Source organism: Mycteria americana, chromosome 23, assembly GCF_035582795.1.
Source record: "Mycteria americana isolate JAX WOST 10 ecotype Jacksonville Zoo and Gardens chromosome 23, USCA_MyAme_1.0, whole genome shotgun sequence".
Classification (NCBI taxonomy): domain Eukaryota; kingdom Metazoa; phylum Chordata; class Aves; order Ciconiiformes; family Ciconiidae; genus Mycteria; species Mycteria americana.
This window is the reverse complement of record NC_134387.1, coordinates 7,638,890-7,661,066: the sequence shown is the minus strand read 5'-3', so window position 1 is coordinate 7,661,066 and position 22,177 is coordinate 7,638,890. Positions and strand designations below refer to the sequence as shown.

General features: G+C 51.3%; 1 protein-coding gene across 2 annotated transcripts; it reads right to left on the bottom strand.

The window, feature by feature from the left end:
• Positions 1-266: 266 nt before the first annotated feature.
• GOLGA7 (golgin A7) lies at positions 267-7,622 on the bottom strand. Of its 2 annotated transcripts, none has more exons than XM_075523476.1 (5): positions 7,418-7,622; positions 5,882-6,034; positions 5,424-5,525; positions 4,192-4,255; positions 267-1,578 (listed from the first exon to the last, which is right to left on the bottom strand). In XM_075523476.1, the coding sequence occupies exons 1-4, from the start codon at positions 7,526-7,528 to the stop codon at positions 4,208-4,210; spliced, it is 414 nt and encodes a 137-aa protein (XP_075379591.1). In that variant the 5' UTR covers positions 7,529-7,622; the 3' UTR covers positions 267-1,578; positions 4,192-4,207. The 2 variants fall into 2 exon arrangements, with proteins under 2 accessions (XP_075379591.1, XP_075379590.1); XM_075523475.1 differs by having other exon boundaries at positions 267-1,581; positions 7,418-7,620.
• Between the last annotated feature and the right edge of the window lie 14,555 nt (positions 7,623-22,177).

Here is a 22,177-nt window from a genome sequence, read left to right as displayed (position 1 = left end):
CGCGGCCTAGCTTGTACCGCGCACGCGCTCCATGCCCAAGAAAATGGCGGGGGCGCGTCGGGGCGGAGAGAAGCGGCAGAGCCCTGAGAGACCGCTGCAACACAAAGCTGTATTAAAAGCGGAGAAAACAGTTGCGGCTTAGGAACTGGTCTTGAAATGACGCTAGCTCTGTGTGTTCACAGCCAAGGGCCCGCTGCTGCAGGAGGAAAGATCTCGCCCATAGTGCTGCTTTATGCAAAGCCATGCTATCACATATGACACAGACACAGTTTAAGAAAAAATTTACTAATCCATTAGTACGTCTGCCAATATTGCAACAGATGTGAAAGGCAAACACTGTTACAGTTTAGAAAAAACAAGTCTTATACAATTAAAGTATTAAACAAATCTCAAAAAAAAAAAAATCAGTGGCCGAGTAATAAGCCTGGAATTTCAGATCCAGTATTAGCACCTACAGTACCACCAAAAGCCAAAACACTCCCTCTGTTCTGCGTAAGTCTTCTCCTTTTCTAAATTCTTGCATTCTTTCTACAACTGGACAATGAAGCTCAGAACCTAAACCAGGACATCCTTGCTTTGATAAGGGAAAAGGATATAAGAGAAAAATATTAAGCCAGCTTGGTTTGTAGGAACTTTACTTTTGCAGGTATTGCTGAGGAATGTTGATGCATGGGGGATACTAAATAATGCACAGTTCTACTTTTCAATAGTGTGCCAGCAGACACAATTAAGAAACCATCTTACACAACATCTAACAGTTTGTCAAATCAATGTTTTCCTATAAATTATATATAATAAATCCATAAAGAAACAGTTTTACACTTCACGTTAATCAGAGTAGGGTAGGAATTGTTATGTTTATTGGTTCAGCATCCATTTTATTGTACTTACTGTTTTATGAATGAATAAGACCCTCTTCTGGTGAGCATTGACAGATGCAATAACAGCACAGATACAGTAGTAGAAAAAACACCAGCATTAAAGTCCGGCTATTCCTCCCCCTTCTAGGAACAACCAAAACATTAAGACAAGTAACACTTTGCCTTCTGGTTTTCCATGAGAATCAGCACAGGAAACGTAAAACGCTCGTTGCTTTGAGTCACTTCTCGGCAGGCAGAGGCACTGCGTATGCCCTCACTCCATACTGAACCGGAGGGAAGGCCTCATTTCTGGGAAATTCCGAACTCTGACTTGTAGCTTGCCGAAGCCCGACTGGTGTACAGAAGGGTTCAAGAACTAGGGAGGAACAGCACTGCACTTATGTGACTAAAACGAGACTTCCGTTGGGCCAAGTGCCCCATTTATTTCAGAAGAGTACATAGCTTTACCACTTCTGCTTTTTCTTGGGGGGGGGGGGGGGGGGGGCGGACCCAAAACAAACCAACTAAAAAGTGACCTCATTGCTTAAAGGTTTGCCACAAAATGGATGCCGACCAGCTAGGTCACCCCATGTGGAGCAGTTTTAGGAAGTTAGTCCTTGTAGTAGATGGCACTGTGGATCTGGCAGCAGAGAAAGGAATGACGCTCTAAAGTAGGAGGTAGGGGAACTTTGATACAGCAAGTCCACTGTTGAGCTATCTGCTAGAAGAGAAGTTTCATATTATTAGAAACTATTACTAAATAAAACCAACAAAACCCTACACAAACTTTCACATAGCTATATTTTGTTATCTTGGGAGGCATGTAGCAGGAAAGGTAGGGTTACCACATGCTGTGGCGAGAGTAGCAGGAACAGAAGCCAACGCTCTGGATTTCATTTGTCTAACGGGAAATAAAGACCTTTACTTCTTTCTTTCTGCATAACAGGCATAAATATTTCCAATCTCTTTTCTGCACATGCTGCCAACAACCTAGACTTAGACTACCATCCCAGCATCTGCAGAGTACCTAAGACAAGGGAGCCAGTTCAAATTTGAGCTTTTCAAAAGCAAAGCTTAATGAAAGTTCAATAGGTATTTTGGAAACCCAGGGAGAGTAATTTTGCAGTTCCATACTGCACTGCAATTCACACGATCCTTTATTTTAGCCTCTCTCTTTCAAGTACTCGGAGCACTCTTTTCACTTTGTGACTGCCACACAGTATCATGAAAACTAAGTGCCTTTCAGCAACTTTTTCCGGTTAAAGCTACCAAAGCTAGAGGTTGCTGGCCACTCGTAACTGAAAGCATCATGAGTAAAGATACCGAAGTGAGACCTGGAACAGCATCCAGCTGAAAAACTGCAATTAAAAGTTTTTGTATGCTAGAATACACTCAGGGACAGAGTCACGCTAAGATTTTTCCACTTAAAAATATTGGGTAGGATAAGATCTCAAATACAGTAGCAGATCTGAGAGTACCTGTGAATTTACACAAATGTTGCAGAGGCCATTAGAAGCCCCAAGATATGCCACCTTTTCCTAGCCAGAGTCATATCCTCTACCACTATACAGGATAGAAAGATAGCCCACATTTTGTAGAGCCCATGTAGGCTGCGTTCATGAACAGATCATCCAGGACAGTGTGCACGCTCCAGATAACTAGGTTACAGCTGAGGAGATGAATACCTCAAAGCTCCAGTTCCAGATGAGGCTTACTTGGGTACTCATACTGCTTTCAAAACAGACGTTTACTGACCACAAATATTTGCAATTCATCAAACTATCCAGAACTTCATGATACAAGTCTTTCTTCATTTTAGAAATTTCAGTTGTTTGAGGACTGACAGAACTAGCTTTTATGTAATTGCTCAAAACCCACATCACCTACAAAAACATTCTGCAATAATTGCTGTGAAATGAGTCATGACAAATGGCTTGTGCCAAATATATGCAGATGCAGTTGATAAAACACAAACTTATTCCAACAGCAGAACACAAGTGCCATGCAATACAACAGATTCCCAAGTGCTAATAACCAGATAAAGAAGCGTATTTTGAGACAGAATTGACATCTACAAGCGATGCCAAGTTGACAAGCCAGAGTTGTTTAGAAACAGGTACGCATCAGCAAGAAGCTTCACCATTTTGCTTTACCAGAACTTCTTGTCATGGTTTGCTCCAGCTTGCAGTAGATTGATCTGGTTTATATGCACTGTAAATATGGGTCAATCATAAGCAGACTACCAAAAGAGAAATCCTAGAGACGTGTAGCAGAGGCAGGTTAGAAAAAGCACTGAAATAATTTAGTAATACTACCAAGTAAGTTACTCGCATTCTTCCTTTAGGCTGGGTAAGATTTGACTCTTAGAATATGCCATATTCCAAGATTCAGGACAGCAGATAAGATATACTGTATTTATACAGTATCTTATCAGATGTTTCTGAGCAGAAGAGGTTTGGAAGTACCCCACCGCTTGGCACATGAAAGCAAAGCGTAATCCCAGGCAACAGTAGTTCTCTGTTCAGTCCCTTCTGGAACTGAACAGCTGCCATTCAACAGTAGAGAGAAGTGAATCTTCTATATATGTAGAACCAAGAAGGTAAAATGTAACTACTCACACTGATTTGTTCAGGATTCTGGGGCTAATAACATTGACTTCTAGGCAAAATACAAGGCGATCCTTAACATGCTGTGGTTATGACCTTGATTTCACAAGTGCTCGAAACATGGAAGCTTTTAAAATAGACCCTGGTCTGAGGCACTACGGAAAACACTCAAAAGGAAAAGCTGTTTCTTTCACAGCAGTCTGGGAAAAGCAGGTGCTAGTATAGCACCATCAACGATTTTTCTTGACTATTTCTCTCTTATGCCATTAGTGATGGGTAGGATAAGATGAAAACTCTTTGGAGATCCAAAATAAGCATTTAAATAGTGACCTATTTTAAAGTTCAGATTTAAGGGTTAGTCTTAAGTTTGTCTGCTGGGAACCTTATGACAGAAAAACTTCAAGAGACTAAAAAAGATTTTTATCTGCAGAACAGAGAACAATTTTGGACATAATACAGGTTTAATGCATATTTAACACAATCAAGACCTGCATTTCTCTAAAGGTAAATCTGGTATCATCTGATCTTTATTAACATTCAGTGACATAATGCCAAGTATTGATATTTCTACTTATTCAGAAAACCTAGTCCACACAAGATATATGTGAACAGCCTTTGATTGCCATACAGTGGTGGGATAAATGTTCTGTCTCAGTATGACAGAATCTACCCCTCTGAGCGTAGAAAACAGGTTGAGATTGATCCAGTATAAGGTTAACAGTTACCTGAGACTCCACGGTTTTATCTTCCGCTGGTCATACCTCTGTCTTCATAAATGGTAATTTCAATCTGCACAAAAAAGCTGTTAGGGAAACATACTATAAAAAGATTAGGAAAACAAAAAAAGAAGTGGAAAAACATTACAACCTTTGATCTTTCCGCTTCCTACCTGCTGTTTCAAGGCTAGTTTCAGAGCTACAAAGCGACCGGAACAGTAGAGCTAAGAGATGCCCTGTCAGGTCAGATCAGTGGTCTGTCCAGCCCAGGACTGTTCTGACAACAAGAACACAAGATGCTGCATGTGGAGGGTTTGTGAGCCTTGCCACCTTCCGTGAAACCTCAGGAAAGGCTATGCACGAGACAAAAGTTAATGCTTCTACAGTTCAGCTACTAAGTCATTAACCAAACTGAAAATGCTTGTACTCAAGTTGAATGTTTTCTTTCAGGAGGTGTATGCATAGCAAAATGTGTAAAACATATTGATAATAATGAAGTCATGCAGGTGACAGCTATAAGCTATTTAGACAAATACACAGATAACCCAACTGCAAGGAATTAGCCTTAGCATACATTTAATTGGCATTCTGTGTTTCAAGTTGCTTCGGTTTCAACATTCTCAAAAACCGGTATGTGTTACTCACTCTACCCCTAGATTTGCTACGTGAGGTCTTTACAACTACTAAGGTAATAAATAGATAAAATGCCTGTAGTGTGGTTCAAGAGTTGAAGAAAAAAGGTTAAAATAAGCCGTGCTAGAACCAAGAGCAAGTGCTAGGCTGGTATCAACTTACAGTGATGTCATTTGGTGAAATCTTCCCCAGAACCTGAGCTGAGGGTTGCAAATTAAGCAACAGCCATCTCTTGCTTTCACATTATCAGTTTCTATCCTACCAAGTTGGTCACTTTTTTCCAATCGGACAAACTGCATTTTTAGAGGTCACTGAAATAGAAGAAGCATCTAAAGCGTTGGAAGTACTTTGTTTACACATACTGCATTTTCAAGGAAGTCTCAAAGGACAGATTCCAATACTGTGTTTTCATTGTCTTTTGCTGTGACAAATCTTAATGTACTAAAATCTGACCAGAGAACAGTACACAATGGAGAGTAACAAGGCTAATCACATATTCTGCCGTATCACAGATCAAGTATGACCAGAGGCTGCCATACTGATATAAAGAGGTAGCACATCACAGACGGACAAACCAGGAGACAATCTAAGACACCCCAGAAGGATACAACTCGTAGTCCTCTTTCAATGGGGTCTGTCAGAAGGAGGCCCTGAGGAGCATAGATCTTCTCGTTCTGTTCCTGAATGAACTTGGCAATTTTCTTTAGAACCTGGTAATAGAACAGCACAGAAGTCACAGTTCCTTAATCAGGTTTCCCTACATTAGAGTCAGAGCCCCAGCAACATCACAGATACAGCAACATTAGGAGAGCCTAGCACACAACTAGAGACAGAACTTGCGCGATTCCTCTGAAGTACAAGCAATCATTACGTTACTCAAATTGACTAACATAGACAAGTCTGTCTGACATATACGTGAAATCACTCTGCAGTAAGACCCAGAGACTATAAAGACTTTGTACGACAACAGTGCAAGTCACAGAAATCCTACCAGGAAATAAGTCTTTGACTGCAGTCTATGAGACACATTGCCTTCCAAGTAACAAGGTAAACAAAAGCAGCGCACCTTTTCATAATGCGTTTCCATGCACAAGAAGATGGTATAGGCAGTCAGACAGGCGAGACACCCTTCAAGGTAAGATTGGCCCCCAAGTTTTTCAGCTTCTGCATAGAGGTTATTCAGTGTTCGGACAGTCTCTTCAAACTGCTGCCTATCAATCTACAAGAGAAGTCAGGTTTAGCTGTCACGCCCTGCACATTTCAGAACTCACCGATATCTTTGGGTATCTACCTTCATTTATTGCTTACGTGCACTTCCACACTTTGCAGCCACTGTGTTTAGAGCCAAAGTCTGAAGGACACCAAGTTACAGACCTGTAGTTCTTTGTTAAATGCCAAGTGATTAGATCAAGTCTGAATTCCAACACAATGTGAACACAAAACAAGTAACATAACTAAACCAATGTGCAATTCGACCGGGGGAAAAAAAAAAAAAGCTTAATTCACACACAAAGAGACCTGCTAAATTAAAAAGAGCAGTTAGGGAGTGGATTGACAGAGCTAACAATATCGATAATGCCTTGCTGCTGCTGCAGTGCTGGTCAAACAGGCTCTCAATAAAACAATGCAAAACAAAACAAAGAAATGGGGAAGAGAAGTGCAGTGAGAAAAAGAAAAGATGTTAGCAAAGAGTGTTTGTTTTGCTACCAGTTGAAGATATTACATCTGACAGCATTAAACAAAATGAAAGTACTCGAGACAGTACTTGTGAGGCTACTGAACAGGCTCAGCAGAACTGGCTGGTCTCCACAAGAGAGGACAGCGTTAAGGCACGGCAGTACAACAACGCAGGCTTTATTCCCACCGACATAATGAACACATTCTATTTTACTGCTGCAAAAGACAGCTGCCTTCCTCAGGATTACAGAAAGCACAAAACACTGGCATCTCATAAACACCAAAGAGAAGTATTTTTAACTATTTGTCACGTGGCTTTTCTCTGCAAATTAAAAGTATTTTCTTACCACAATTGATCAGAAATGCCATTTGGACAACAAACAACGCTTTTATGCCAAAAAGTTAACAATATCCAAAGCACGATAGGCCTTTAAACTTTGAAATCATGCCTCTCTCACACTACGCATAGGACTGTAAGAAAACGAGAGGGTTAAAAGCGCTAGGATCCTTAAGCGTACAGACAGGAATGAGGCCTCAGCACAGCGCCCCTGGGGCGCGCCGGAGGGAGACCAGGACAGGGGCACGGGGGAGGACCCCCGCCTCCCTCCCAGCCTTAACAGGGCGGCTTAAGGTAAAGGAGCGGAGGTTTGTGCGAGAGACCGGCCCCGCACTCCAGAAAGACGCAGAACGGGCTTGCGGCCGCACGAGTCCACCCGGTCACTCGTGAACGCCGCCCGGGTGCCGGCCGGCCCCTCTCCGCACGCCCTTACACCCGACGGCCCGCGGGCCTACGCAGGGCCCACCCCTTCCCCGCCGCTCCCGCCGCGCACAGCGAGCTGCGAGCCGCAACGGCCGCGGCGAGGCGGGCGGCGGGGGTCCGCCCCGGGCTGCCCGGAGGGCTCGGAGCGGGCCCACCCCGCCTTACCCTGTTCTCCAGCTCGGCCGGGAACTTGCTCTGGAACTGGCACCGCGTCCCGCCGCTGTAGTCGCGCTGGATGAACACCTTGCCCGACACGGGCGCCTGCTGCGGCCTCATCGCGCCGCCGCCGCCACTCGCGGCCGCCGCCGCCCGCTCCGCTCCGCTCCGCCGGGCGCCGCCGCTCACTTACGGCTGTCGCAAAAGCGTCCGGACGACTCCGGGCTGGGGAAAGGGCGGAAGTGCCGTCTAGCGCACGCGCCGCCGCCTCGCCGACCCGCGGGGAGCGGCAGCGCGCAGGCGCGGCTTCGGGGGGGGGGGGGGAGGGAAGCCGAGCAGACGGGTCTGCGCATGTGTGCACATCACCTGCCTCCCATTGGCTGCCTAGCGACTCCCCCCTCCCACATCACAGGTATGGTTACCCCACGTGCGCACCGCGTGGTACAGCCCGCGTGATGCCCCCCTCCCGAACACATGGTACAGCCCTAACCCCGGTGTACCTAACCCTACGGTAACCCCTAACCTACACAGGGGGCAGTCCCGCCCCTCCCGCACGCAGACATGGCACAGCCCCGCCCCGCCCCGCCCCGCGGCTGCCGGGCCCTGCCCGCGCTCCCGCGGGCCTCGGCCCCCCCCCCCTCCCCCGCCGCTCCTCTGGGCGTCTGCGGCCCGGCGCACGACCGGCCCCGGGGCCGCGCCCGTCCCGCCGTGTCCCCGAGCTGCCCCCGGCGGCGGCCGCGGCCGCGCGAGCCGCAGGCGCGCCCGTGAAGCGGGCACTGGGGCTGTCTGGCAGCCGCGGAGATACGCGCTCCCTCGGCCTTGCCTGCTGCCGGTGTTCGTTTCACGGTGTTTCCTCCGGAGCTGGGGCCGGCGCGAGCGGAGCGGCGTGCGGGCCCGCGGCACTCCCGGCCATTTTGCAGGCCCGTTAACCTCTGGCCTTGGCGGTCCCGCTTCTGCGAGGCGCGAGCAAGGTCGGAGGTGCCGTGGTTTAAGGAAAGCCTGAAGGCCGTTCCTGGCCAAGCCAGGCGAGCAGCGGGGGGGGGGGCTGCTGACCGACTCCGACCGGGATTTGGTGCCTTTTCTGTTCCCGGTGGGCGTGGGGGCAGTTGGCTGGGAAACGGCCCGGCGTGCGGCGGGGCTGGCGGCCCGCTGCCGATCCCTGCGCCCGCAGAGGCGGCTGCCGCCCCGCGCCCCCGTTGCGCCCAGCCCCGCCGGCCCTGGCACGGGCAGGCTGAGGGCCCCTGCCCGGGTGCTCGCGGCTGCGCCTCGGGGAGGGGGCTGCGGGGCTGCACGGGAGCTGGCACGTTGCCTCCGGGCAAATGCTGCTGGGGGGGATGTCCTGCCCCTCGGGGCCCGCCGTGCAGTTCCGCAGCCTCCTCCCGTTTGTCTCGGTGTAATGCTCTGTGAAGCGGCTGTGCCCTTCTGCCTGGGGACTGCGGGGGACAGGGCTGGACGCGTGGGTCCGAGGTGCCGAGCAGCAAGACGAGGACCCTGTGAGCAGCACCCCTCTGCTGAGGGCTTTTCCCGTTGCGTGCAGAGCATTGCCTGGCTGAGCGGCTTCAGAGCTGCAGTGATGGGCTTGAAAGGGCACCGTGCCGTTTTCCAGAGCCTTTGGCAGCCCGGCGGGGTGCGTTGTGGGCAACGGGACGTGAGATTTGCAAAGAGATAGCTTAGTTTGAAAACTCTTTAGACACTGGGAAAATTCACATGCTGCCTCTGGATGGCCTCTGGATCTAATGACATTATTTAAAAACATTTTAAATGAACAAAAACATAAGGCGAAGGTGAATGTCCTCGGGAGGTGGAATACTTCTGTTCAGTATAACAAGTGCCATGGCCTCCACAAAACCCCTGAAAAATGACAGCACCCTTTCAGCTAATTCAGAAACCAGGGGAACTGGAGAATGATACCACTAATTGAAGACTTCTGAGGTCTCTATGGCAAGCTGTGCCCACGGGATTAAAAAAAAAAGCAGACACTAATTACGGGCACAATTACTGAGCCTGGGCTGCAGCACCGTCCCCAGCGCATGTTTTCTGAGGTCACACATGAGAGATACTAGGAGCAAGCCTTTCTGCAAAAGCCGTCAGTGAGTTGTTTAGTGTACGTCTGCGTTAATTAATGAAGTACTTCGCAGAAGTACTGCAGGAGCTTGAGGTCCAGTGGCAGCAAAGTCTTACAGACACACCATCAGCCAGAATTAGGAAACATGTCTTGGCTGGATCCTCCCTGTGTAATCCTTGTTCCTAATTCTGTGGCTTGTGCTAATGAAGCTGATCTCTTGCCTTCAGCATTCCTGAGCATCTTTTTCTGATCTGGAAGTTGTGAAATCATAGATGATCAGAAGATACTGTTCCAAGGTTCAGAAGTTAGCTAATCAGTGACGTGTTTATTTAAGCAGTTATTGGAAACCATCACTTGGTGAACAAAAAGTAAAGGGAAGCAAAGCATTTGGGACATTCAATTTCATTATTTGTTTACTGCAGCTGCTCCTTCTCAGTCTGCTGAAGCTTCCACTTAGAAGATGATATACAGGAGAAGAGTTCCCAGGCATCCCAAGGAGGAATGAACTCAAGTGCAGACACGCTGGCTTGGGCCACGCTCCATCTCTACCGGGTCAGTGTCAGAGCAGACTGGAGGACCTGACCTCCTTCCCACGAACCCGGGCATCGAGGCTACTGTGCTGGATGGGGAGGCATCCCCGGACCTCAGCAAGGCTCACGGAGGCTTGCCAGGCCACGTGCCACGGCTGTGCAGGACCTGCCGGGATGCTGTGCGGGGAGGGAGGGGGGCTGCTGGGCTCGCTGGCTGCCGGACTGGGGCTGTGGGGCCGAGCCAGGCTGCAGAGCATCCCCAGCGGGCTGCCCAGACACTGCTCTGCTGGCGTTTGTCCACCTCTCCATGGAGGCAAACTCCCTTGCTACCTTGGCAGCATTACCGGAAAAGCGTCTCGCTTCAAATCATAGCGGGACTTGCAGGGTGCTAGTGGGCGTGAGAGTCCTGCCTTTCTGGAGCCGAAGCTGTAGGGGAAGAAAGGGATGTGCATGGGTGTCTTCCTTTGCCCAAGTACCAAAAAGAAACCGATGCCCATGTTCTCCCTCGCTGACCTGTCACCCGTCACTCTGCGGTGAAGTCTGTGGGTCACAGGCTCACCGCCTGTGCCCTTCATGCCCTTGCTGCGGTTTGTACACATCACTTCTTCTCCCTAAACCTCTTTTCTCTTGCAAAAGGACGACAGAGTTCCCAGCTCTGGAGCACTAACCCTGAGCAAAGCGAGAAAGCTGCGAACCCTGGGGATCTCCTCTCGCAGGCTGTCTCAGTCCTCACGCGGCTTCGCCCCAGTGCTCCCGCTGTCCGGCTGCCTCGGGGCTGGCACGTGAGGAAGAGGAGAGCCAAGGTCTCTCTGATGTCCAGGGCTCTCGTAAGCCACAGCACTGCTCTGCCTGCTCCTTCTCACAGCAGCACTACCGGCTGCTGAGCAAGACAGAGCCGTGCCTGTGCCTGGTAAGGGACAGGGCACACCTCCAGAGAGTGAAGCTTTGGGGTAAAGCAGGGGAGTAAGGCCTGGGAGAAAAGACGGCACTTTACTGGTTAAATCAGTCTTACATTTTACCTCCAAAACTCTTGTTGTCTCAGTTGATGGGAGCGCTGTTAATAAGTCTCAGTGTGGGTCTGAAATTATTACAAATCGAGAAATCAATAAAAAATGTCCAATGTTTCAAAACTTGCTTGTGAGCCCCTCTTGAGCATGTGTGCGTGCGAGATGCACTTGGAGGCAACCCAGCCTGTACGGGTCCTGCAGCGGAGCAGGCGTGGGGCGTGTTCTGCCATTCTGAACTGATGTGAGCCGAGATTTTATGAGGAATTGTTGGTGCGCTTGTTGGCACATCTGCAAATGTACAGAGCCAAGTGCCACAAATGCAAAACTGAGTTGACCCACCTCTCTTGAGGAAATGCTCTGTCTTCATTAGTTCTTGGCATCATCCTGTTTAAAGCACTTTCTGTTTTTCCTGAATCTTTTTCATTCTTGTTGAGAAACGGATTATGAAATTTTACAATGCAGTAATAAACTATTATTATTTATTAAATAAGAAGGCCCTGTAAAAAATAGAAGGAAAATTCAATCCAGATGCTATCTATTGCAAGGGCATTTGAAATTCCAGATGTTGGTAGTAAAATGTGGTCTCTAATTCATGCTCTTAGAGACAGAAAATGCTCCTGGCTGGGTAACCTGGCCCTGCTTAGTGTGGCTGAGTGTTTCTCCACAGGCTGGCCCGTGTTTAGAAGCAGCCGCAGTATCTAACTGTAGGGTTCAGCTTTATCCCTTTGCTGAACATACTTTTGTGCATTTTTATGGCTAAGACCGAGACTGTAAGCACATCACATCAATGTTGTACTTGTTTTATGAAGGTAGTAAACCAACGGCTTGCAGAACTGGGCAGCCGTGTGCGCAGCAGAGCAAAGGGCTCGGGAGCCCTCGGGTGCAGGCACTTGCACAGATGTCGGTGGCCAGTGTCGAGGAAGAATAACGGCAGCATATTCAGGGCCCTTCTGTCCCCCGCTATTCACCGCTGGTTTCCTTTGTGCGCCTCAAGCAAGCCTTTTTCTCGGGGTGCCATTTCATGTTCGGTACTACCACTAGTGCCCTGGCATTTTGATCAGAGGCATTTTGATGATGTGGGGAAACAACAGATAATAGGTCTATCTGGGTATGGAGGCTACGGAATTCCCAGGCATCAGACTTGGACTAACCAGGACTAACTTTATTTCCTGTCAACGCAGATGGGTTTTGTCCTTGCTGTGTGTCCCCTGGTGCCACCCCTGAACGGGGACTGCAGCCATTCCATGATGTGCAGGGAACTGACAGCTTCCCTGGACATCTTCTGGGTTTTCGTACCTGCCAAAAAACGCTTTGTCTTCCCGCAGGGTTTATGTAAACTGGTTACAAATTTGGACACATGTAGTAATGGTAGATCTCAGGGTACGTGAGTTCAGCTTTTGCCTGCAGGACCACGGCACTGCAGCTTGTATTCATCGCTTAAAAATACAACACAGCAGTGGGAGAAAGTGTGTTGCCACACAAGGTGAGTGTGTGCCGGGCTTTCTTACACTCATGGGGAGGCAGCGCTGTAAACGGCCTTGAGCTGCCGTCCTCATCCCTTCTAGGGGGATCGACCTCTGAACACCCCTCGCCAGGGCGGGAGGGAGCAGGGGAGGACTGTGCTTGGCCACGTGCTGGGAGCTGGGTTTGCGACGCCGGGGTTTGGAGAGACGAGCGGACAGTCCGGACTTTCTGTGGACATCCCCTTGGGAGCTTCATTTCCTTTAAACTCCCGAACATGCAGATGGCTGTTGCTAAACTTTGTGCTGGAAGTATCAGGGGAGCTGGATGCCTGAGCACTTGCACGTTGGGTGCATAATAGCTGTAGAATTAGCGAGGTCCGAACCAGCCCTCCCGAGGCCCATGGGAGTGTTTCTGGGGGGTCCCGGGACTCCGAGACCCCCCACCAGGGCACTCCAAGCGAGACGTATTGAGCCCAGAGCCGGTGGTGCTTGGATCCAGTCGCAGGCTGTCTGCCTTCCTGCCGGCAGCTCTCCGGGTACAGGACAGCAGTGGTTTGATGTCAGGGCAGAGTTCCTGCCGAGATGGACTTCTCTGCACAGTAATTGGAAAATGCTAATGCCTAATGCCCACCCTCCAGGGAATCGCTCTTCAAAGCCCTGGTGGGGCTGCGGCAGTGACTCCTTGGGGGAAGCTCCAGCTCCACGGGGGAATCACCCTTCTAGAGATCACACAGAGTGCCTTTTAAGTGGAAATTACTGTTTTTTCACAATTAGGTGGAGCAGAAATAATTAAGCAGGGCCACAGCCATTGTTATCTTGTACCTGATTGCCAGAGTTCAGTCTGGCAGGGATTACTTCATTGTGTTCTTCTGCTAGTTTTTCATTTTCTTTTGCTAAAAAGCTCATAATGTTTGCTCCTCCCATCACGAGGGGTATAGAAACCTGTTTTCAGAGGGGCTGCTCTTGCACCCCAAGTCGGTCTGTGGAGTTTGTGGGCAAATGAATCCCAGGAGTGGCTGCGAGGTTAAACAGAGAATATACAGAGGGGTGGCAGACTGGGCCTGTGGGCGTCTGGGTGCCTGTGGAAAGGAAGCCGCACAACACCATTTTAAAGATAGCTTTTTCTGTTTGCATTTAACCTTTGTCTTTTTGCTCTCGAAGTGGAAACTGCTCTAATTCATCTGGGAGGCTGGGAAGGCAACTGGGAGGGTATGCATCCAGCAAGGGTGGGTATCGCCATCCCTCTCTGGTCATATGCTGAGCACGGCTTGAGAGAGCTGGGGGGCCCAGCCTGGGAGTTTCTAAGACTTCCATGAACCCTACGTTTTTAGCATTTGCAATTTCCCTTTGCACATTGGTCGAGCCGGGCTGCTTCATTCACATCACACCAGAGTCTGGTGCAGCATTGTCCTTCCTCTGCAAGAGGACTTTTGATGGCCAAGATGAATTCAATGCCAGTGGAGCAGCAAGAAACATTAACCCTTAATCCTCGGCTAGGGTGGCCACGGAGCAGTACGAGGACCCGGGTCGGGGTGGCAGGACTCCCTGTTGCCAGGTGGGGTCTGCAGCTTCCCCCTTGGCCGTCCATGTGTGAGGACTGGGACAGCCGGGCTGCATGGTCTCAGGCTCGGGGACACTTTTTCCAGATCTGCTGCCCCACAGTGTCCAGCACCAGGTGCTCAGAGAGATGCAAGCTGCAGCTGGGGACGGACTACCCCTGTTGTAAGCAAGGAAGAAGAATCTGGTCTTGTCCTTCTAGCAAAGCAATTCTGGGTTTGGATTCTCTCTGCTGTTGCAAGTCGATTTCAGCCTTCCCTGGGAGAAGGGGGGGACTCTGCTATGCCTGGCTCAGAGTTGGCACAAGGGCTTGCAGGGGTCAGCATGGCATGGCTGGTTTGGATTTGTGAGGATGCAAGGTGCCCGTCTCCCACGGTCTGTAAGTATTTACAGAGGGAGCAGGTTTCTGATAAAAACAGACAAAAATGTCTGTATACTGAGGTCAGCTGGAAGCAGAAGCTAGATGAACTCAGGCTTTAATGGAAGGGTGATTAACTGTTCAAACAGCTTGCTGGTGGCCGGCAAGCACTCTCCATCACCCCTCGTCTCCCTGTTTCCAGGCTGAGGCCGTAAGTGGTGGGTTGGTGCGGGAGCCCTGCGTGAGCTCTCTGATCTGCAGGGGTTCAACATCCTTACATCCCATCCGGTGCCGAGACTGATGAATCATTTGTTGTCCCCTGCACCACAATTCAACAAGGAAGAAATAAACACAAGAATGATTTATTTAGTTTAGTTTTTACAGAATATAATAAGCAGCTTCCATGTCATGCTCTGGCCAAAAGCAGCAATTTTGCAATAATATAATATGATAAACAGTGCTGTCGGTGTCCCCAGACAGACGCTCCAGGGACGCAGCTGTGCCAGCCAGCTCCCTAGAAGGTCTCCCAGGCTTGTGCCCAGGCTGGGCTCGCCGCAAGCCGAAGGGACACCTTCAAAGGATGCCCTGGTCGCTCAGGCGTCACCTCTAGCAGAGGTACTTGCCATCCTCAAAGGTTGCCAGAAGTCGGCTGACCACAGCCACGGCCAGCCGGGCCCCGCAAGGCTTTTGGCAGCCAGCGCCAGGCCCGGGCGCGCAGCCCTGTCGGGGACCCGTGCTGCCCCCGCTGCCCGCCCGCCTCCGGGGCACCCCGGGGCAGAGGGAGCCAGGCTGCCTCCCCGACCCCCGCTGCCTGGCTCTGCAGAGGAGCTGGGCGCCCCAGCCTCCTCTCGCCCAGCCGCTCTTTCCTGTGCTAAGCAGTTTGCAGATGTGACGATGGCACACCCACCCAGTCTGCTTAGGGAAGAGATAAAGAGGGGAAAAAAAGAAAAGAAAGGAACCAGGCTAAGTGGTGAGCTGCTGTAGGAACCTTGACATTGGCTGCTACTGATCCTGCCTCACCTTTCTGCCCCCCACCCGCTCCCACAGGAACAGCCTGAACTAATTAACCCTCTAGCACTCCATAATGAAGGCTAATAAACACCTAATGGGTTTGCTTGAACAAACAACCTCGGCACAGGCCATAGGAAACCCCCGGTCCCGAGGTGTGGTGTGGGGTAAGGCCGGGGGGGCGCGGGGCTGGGGCTGCCCCCGGCTCTCCCCTCCTGCCCACCTGAGCTGGGGATCCCCCAGCCCGCTCCCGCTGTGCCTGGGCTGCTCGCAGCCGGGCTCCCCATGCCGGCCGGGCTTCTCCTGCTCCCAAGCTCCCGAGGCTCCCGCTCCCGTCTTCTCCCGCTGTGCAGCTGGCCGTCGAGAGTGCTGCCAGCCCCGCAGCCCTGCAGTTGCTCCCTCGCCAGCCTTGCCTGGTCAGGGGTTCCCGTGCTTGCCTCTCTGGTGCCTGTGGCTTTCTCCAGATCTTCTCCTTCCCGGCCCCGCTCACGGCCACTGGCTGCAGGGCTCGGTCCTCTTGCAGCGGGGGGACCTCCGCTCTGCCGGGCGCTGCCAGCCGGCCGGGTGGCAGCCAGCTCTCTCCGAAAGCCACGTGGCTTTGTTGGCAGGGCGCTGGGCTTTCAGCAGGACTTTTGCCCCTAGCACGAGCGGGGTTCTGTGCCGTGCAGACTTTCCCCGCTCTGCCCTGACCAGGAGCTGTTGGGGACAAGCTCCAGGCAGGCTGCAGGGCTGCGTGTTCCAACGAGCGCAGCGTAGCACAAGCTGCAGAAACCCTGTCCCGCTGTCGGGTGTTGTCCCTTCTTTGGGGACCCGGGTCGTAAGCGTGGTGAAAACAAATGGGGCTCATTCTTCCTGCGAACACTGTGATCAGCATCTTGGCCTGTGCGTCGCAACATGTGCACAGTCTGTCGTAGCTGGGTTTGTGCAGTATTATGAACCCAGGCTCTGAAGGAAATGCACTCAGAAATATTCTGCTTAAAACTCTGTACCAGATGGACTGCGTTTTCCTAACCTTTAGCTGGTTCCAATGCGTAAACAGTTAAGATCATAATGTTAACATTTTCTCAGATGTTTTATGTGCATATAAAATATTCTCAAAGAATGTGCTTTTGAATGCAAGGTTTTATCCAATTACAATTTTACTAGAGTTTATAAAAACATAAAAATATGTTTTCAGGGTGTCTGAGATGCTGCTGGCCTTCGTAGTAAACTCTGAAGCCCTTGCAGTGGAATATAATTGCTGCTACATGGGAGATGTCTCTGGAATTTTTATGATTAGGTAAATGTACTAATTCTTCAGTCCCGTATCTGGTCACCTCTGAAAACAGTTAACATAAGGACAGTTAATAATAAATATGTTCCACCTCTGCACCAAAACCTTCTTTTGCTTTCTGTCGGGGGCTAACGGCTTGGCTTCTGCAGACATGAATGGATTTGAATCAGATACTAAAAATACAACTTCAGAGCTCAGGGCAACTCTTCAATGGACTCAGTTGCTTAGCTTATCTCCCAGCAAGCGTAAGAATAGATGCCTCTTATCCTGCATGGTGACTTCAGCCTCTTGTAGGCAGGCTTCCGGAGGTGTTGAGAATATATTTCTTCCCTGGCTTAACTGAAAACCTGAGTCAAGGAAGGAGATAAATGGAATTCAATGGATGTTCATTTAAAGACAGCTACTGTTGTGCTTTTGGAATAGAAAAGATGGCAAACACTGTAATCACTGGGAATCTTCTAGGTTTGCCATGTGAACATGACGGCTAAGCATGGAAATGTTGATCATGCAATCTGTCCGTTTCTGAAAGATCCATGTATTGCGTTACAGCATTTTATGATTCCATGCGTAAGTAGTTCATAATTTTAACAGGCTTATTCCTATTCAAAGATGGTGAATTAGAATAAGCCTGTTAAAATTATATAGCAAGCGTGCATGAAATCATAAAGAAAGGTAGTAAATTACTCCATTAAAGAGAGAGAACCAGGCTCCGTCTCCAAGCTGCACACCGTCAGCCCACCTGAAGTGGCTCAGCCCCTTCCAACAAAGCCACGGTGCTTTCGAGGGCTGCACCTTCGGGAACCCATCCTTGCCTGCACCGCTGCTGCAAGCAGAGGGAAGGGAAGCCCTGTCTTGCGCTTGTACCGAACCCAGGCCTTTCAGCCTGGACACCCCATGAAGGTCACGCAGCAGTGTATTTGCAAGCTGGGAAACTTAAGCACTCGTGTTAGCTCACACATCTGCCAGGAGAACAGCGATGCATATAGCCAGGGGGTCTGGAAAGCCCACCTGCCCATACCGCTGTCTTGTGGTGGTGTTTTTCAGGGACTGCCCGCCCTCAGCCCCCCAGTGCCGCGGTGGTTGCTTCAAGGCCACCCTGCTCTGGGGAGAGGTCGGGGAGCTGGCGGAAGCAAAGCGCCTTGGGGAGCGTGCAGAGGTCAGCGAAGCAAACCCACGCAGCCCCCAGCCCCGCTCAGGTCCCGAGAGCTGCAGGGTGTCCCCAGCCCCGCTGGCGGGAGCCCCTGGCCCCACTCCGGGAAGTTTCCCGCGGGACAGGCGGTGCAGGCAACGAGGCTGCTGCCCCGGCGCTGCCTGGGGAAGGTAATTTGAACCTGTGCCGGTGGGTATCTCGCTCAGTGTTTACAAAGAACAAACAAGCGCCAAGAACAGGATTGTGTTTGTTATTTGTAAGTCAAACCAGCTGTGATCTGAGGGCCGCAGGTCCTGCCTCTGAGAAACACCGAACGTCACTGCTGCCTGCAGACGCTTTTCTCCTTGCGTCACCGCAGGCTGGGCTTCCCTCGCCCTAAGGCCCAGGTGCCCATTTGCTGGGTATCGCCGGACCCGGGCAGGACCGCTGCCGCAGGGAGCCCCGCATGCCGCAGTGCTGCCACGGGCAGCCAGCGGTACCTGCTCCAGGAGCGGCTCGGAGAAGGGGGAGGCTGCCGGCGCCTGTTTGCAGATGAGCTGGGACCCCGACAGCCCGCGGCTCAAAGCGCCCGGCTGCCTCGGGCGCTGACCGTAACCCTGCTCCTGCCGGGATCTCTCTGGGAACAGCAGCGATATGTGCTGGCTCCTCTGCAGCCGCTTTGACGCGTGGGGTGCTCGCGGCAAAGGTCCTGCGTGCCGCGGGGCTGCGCGGTCCCGCTCCTCTCCTGCCGAGGCTGGCGGGCGAAGCTGAGATGCCGGAGGGTCACCAAGTCCTCGCCGTTAATGAGCACAGAGTTTTCCAGCCTGATGTGGCCAAATGCAGAAACTCGGGGCTCGTGGAGGAGACTGGAGGACTTTGAAACAAAGAGTCTTTCAGGCCACGTAATGCAGTATAGATCCTAGAGGACAAATCGAATTTACAGGCATAGCTTAGATTGGGAGATAGGCTTGCAAAGCCAATTTGTTTCATTTTATAGGCTTGAAAGATTCTAAGTCAGGGCTCCCTGTATGGTTTGAATTAGGTTTGGATAGTGGTATTGTGGAAATCTAGATCTGGAGAAGTTTTCACTCAGGGCACTTGTAATTGAGTAGGGGCCATCTAGCATTTCTGCAATGCTTTCAAATAAAATATTCCATGTCTGCCCAAAAATGAAGCTTCTGCATGGTTAAGAAAATGATGAATACCTGAAGATGGAGGTAACTCTTTTGCATTAAAAATTTAGGAATAAGATTCCACACGTGTATCAACAGAGATAGTGGGAATTTCAAAGGGTGCTGCTTTAAAAAGAAAAAAAAAAAGGAAGCTCTAAGTAGAACCGAAAATGATTTTTTTTTTCTCTACCAGTTTGCATCTGTGCTGCTAACAAGGTTATCAGTTTTATTGTCTGTGACTATGCAAAACATAAAAGCTGTGGGGAGCTGCTGTGTGAAACCTCAGCAGTGAAAAAGCTTTATCGGGCAGACTGCAGGGCCCAGCAGAGGAGACGCTCCCCCGGGCCGCAGGAAGGGCGCAGCCACTTTATTCTGCAGTTTCCAAGGGACTGTGTTTTGGCTGCTCCTGTCTCTGTGCAATGCAGCCGCTGTCCGAGAACCAGACCCTCTACCAGTTCATACAGCAAAAATACGGCGTGGCAGTGCAACGCACCCCAAGCTTTTCTGTTTCGGCCCTCGTCCCTTACGTTCCTCGCACGTCGCGGTGACTCTCTCAGCTCTGCTGCCGTCGGGGTTCTGGCACTTCACCGCTCCCGGGGCACGGGGCTGCTGCTCTGCCTGCGCAGCCTGCGGCTCCCCAGCGCGCTCGGTCCCGCGGGACCCGCTGCCTCCGATGTGTCAGCGTGAGCCACACGCAGACCTGGCGGCGGCTCACGGCCGTTCGGTTTCCACCATCTCCCGCGAGTCCCTCTGAGCTGCGGCAGCGGTCCCTCCTCCTGTCGCCTGTGAGGAAGGACAGCCCCGGAGCGTTCGTGAGGGGCCACAGCGTTTTGGTGGTGGTCTGAACAGGGGCTTGACCGCAGGGCTCGGAGCCGGCGGGTCTGCGTGCTGACAGCGTCAGTCCTGGCTCAGGCGAACCCATTGAGATGCTCCCAGTGCCCTTCCCCGAGCCAGGACCGCCTGCGCGCTCCATCTCACGCTGCTCGGCCGTGCGACTCGAGCGACCAGCATCGTCCTCCTGGGCTGGTGGGAATCCATCTCACCCTTCCTCCAGTGCGAGGAGCCACCATGGCACGCAAGCCCGTGAGCTCGGGGATGCATTTTGTGCCCCGCAAGCCGAAAGCAGCAAGGCCATTTCAGCAGAGGGATAAGCCCCTGGCTCCCACTGCTGAGCTCAGCTGCCAGAAAAGTTCCCCGGGAAGTAGCACAATCTTTGTTTGGTCATTAAAGCAGAAAAAGAGAGAGGGAATCTTAGGAAATGCTTGAAACGATTAGGTGATCTTAACTCTAAGGAGCTAAACAAATGCAAAGCAATTCCCCCCCAGCCCCTCGTGCTGCTGTAGAATGTAATCTCATTTCTAAACACACAATTACAGAAAATAAAAAGAAAAGAAAAGAATAATTAATTTCTGCTTCCTCATGCAAATCCTCTGACCAATCATTTAGGGATCAGGGGCAATTCAGCTTCTTGTGCAAATTCCAAACTGAAGGCCTGAAAAAAGCAAGTGAATGGATTTACTTTTCTAAGAACCAGAATTAACAAAGGTTCCATTTTCCATGGTTATGTGCCTGGCCAGACAGCCCTTGCTGACAAGCTCTCAAAAAACATGTGTTGGCCTGTTGAAAAGGCCCCAGTGTTGACTGACAGACAATTGAAGTGACAAATTGTTTCATTGTACTTGGCAGGGAGAGCGCTGTATTAGATAATTATGGCGAGGAGGGAAGCGACAGGTCACAGGTCAGAAGACACGTCTGACCCTGTTTTCTGAAAGCCCTGAAAGGAGCCCGCGCCCGGGAGAGCAGCGTGACGCTGCCGGCTGTTTCTCTTTCCGTTGTGATGATTAAGAGCTAACGAAGACGGAGCGGTGACGGGCTTGCTCCCTGCTCGCCCCGGTCCTGGCTCCCAGGAAGCGGGTGCCGGGATTCGGCGGCGGCTCGGTGCCATGTGCTGGGATGCGGTGCCGCGAGGGTGAGCTCTCCCGCAGTGCCCGCTGCCCCTCGCTGGCTCCAGCGGTGCCCGATGCGTCGCCTGGCCGCCTTCGGCGGGGCAGATGGCCGCTGCTGCCCAAGCGTGCGCGGCTGCGGCGGTGCGGTCCTGGCAGCGGCTCCGTCCAACGACAGCGAAGGCGGGCGGTGGTCCCCGGCGCAGCGCTGGGCGTTTTTTGGGGTCAGCACAGGTGGAAAGGTGAGGATCCAATGGGAAAACAGAAAGCAAAGTGTAAACGGCTGAAATGGGCTGAGGAACGTGGTCCTCGGCTATGCGGTCTCACCTCAGCCCTTCGCTTTGGACCGGGGTTTGAGCATTTGGAGGCGCAGCATCTCAGTACGCGGGCACCGCTGCGGTCAGCAAAGGCTGCAGATGAAACGCCGTTACCGTCCCTTGAACTGGGGGCCAACAGCTACCCCAGGCTGTGTGGGGCAGACCTGCCCCCAGCGCTCCCCAGCTCTGCCTGCCGCCAGCCTGGCCGGCAGCGTCGGCCCCCGCCCGCGCAAACACAGTGGCTGCACGAGCGCCTTTTAGGCAGCACCAGACCCGTTCGCAGCGCACAACCCGCGAGCATCTCGGCAGGTCCGTGTTTTGAATTGGCAGCAAAATGCACCATGTCCAGCCCTGAATCCCATCCCAGGCTGGTCTCGCTCGGGCATGGACACCTTCCTCCTCCAGCCCGTGCAGCTCAGCCTGCAAACACCAGCAGGACTAACCCACGCTCGCTGGGGCCTGTTTTTTTGCTGACTGCAACAGAGTACAACTAATAATTATTGAAGCCTCTCTCCCACCATAGAAATAAAATATGGCATGGAATCCCAGCACAGCTACTCCATTGAGAGCGCTGCTCAACTGAGTAATACCAATAATTCAAAACAGATGAGCCAAAGGCTCGAACACTATAGACTTAGTATCCCGATCTGCCCTGACCCCTGGAACTCGCTGAAAGTTACCTTGAGACTCGCCAGAGCTCTTTGTAACTTCTGTGAGGGTTATTTATTGCAAAGTCATAAATATTTGTTATGGATTTTCTCCATCAATCTCCAAAATGAATTAGGTTAGAAAAAATTTATGTACTTGGATTTTGGGCATGTGTTTCTCAGGCAGGGGAGAAAAAGTAGGATCTCCATTGTGCAAAGGACAGGCTGCTGCGGAGCTTTGGGCTCTGCTGCCTGCGTTAATTAATTCCCTTCTGCAAACGGTTTAAAATGCACAGTACA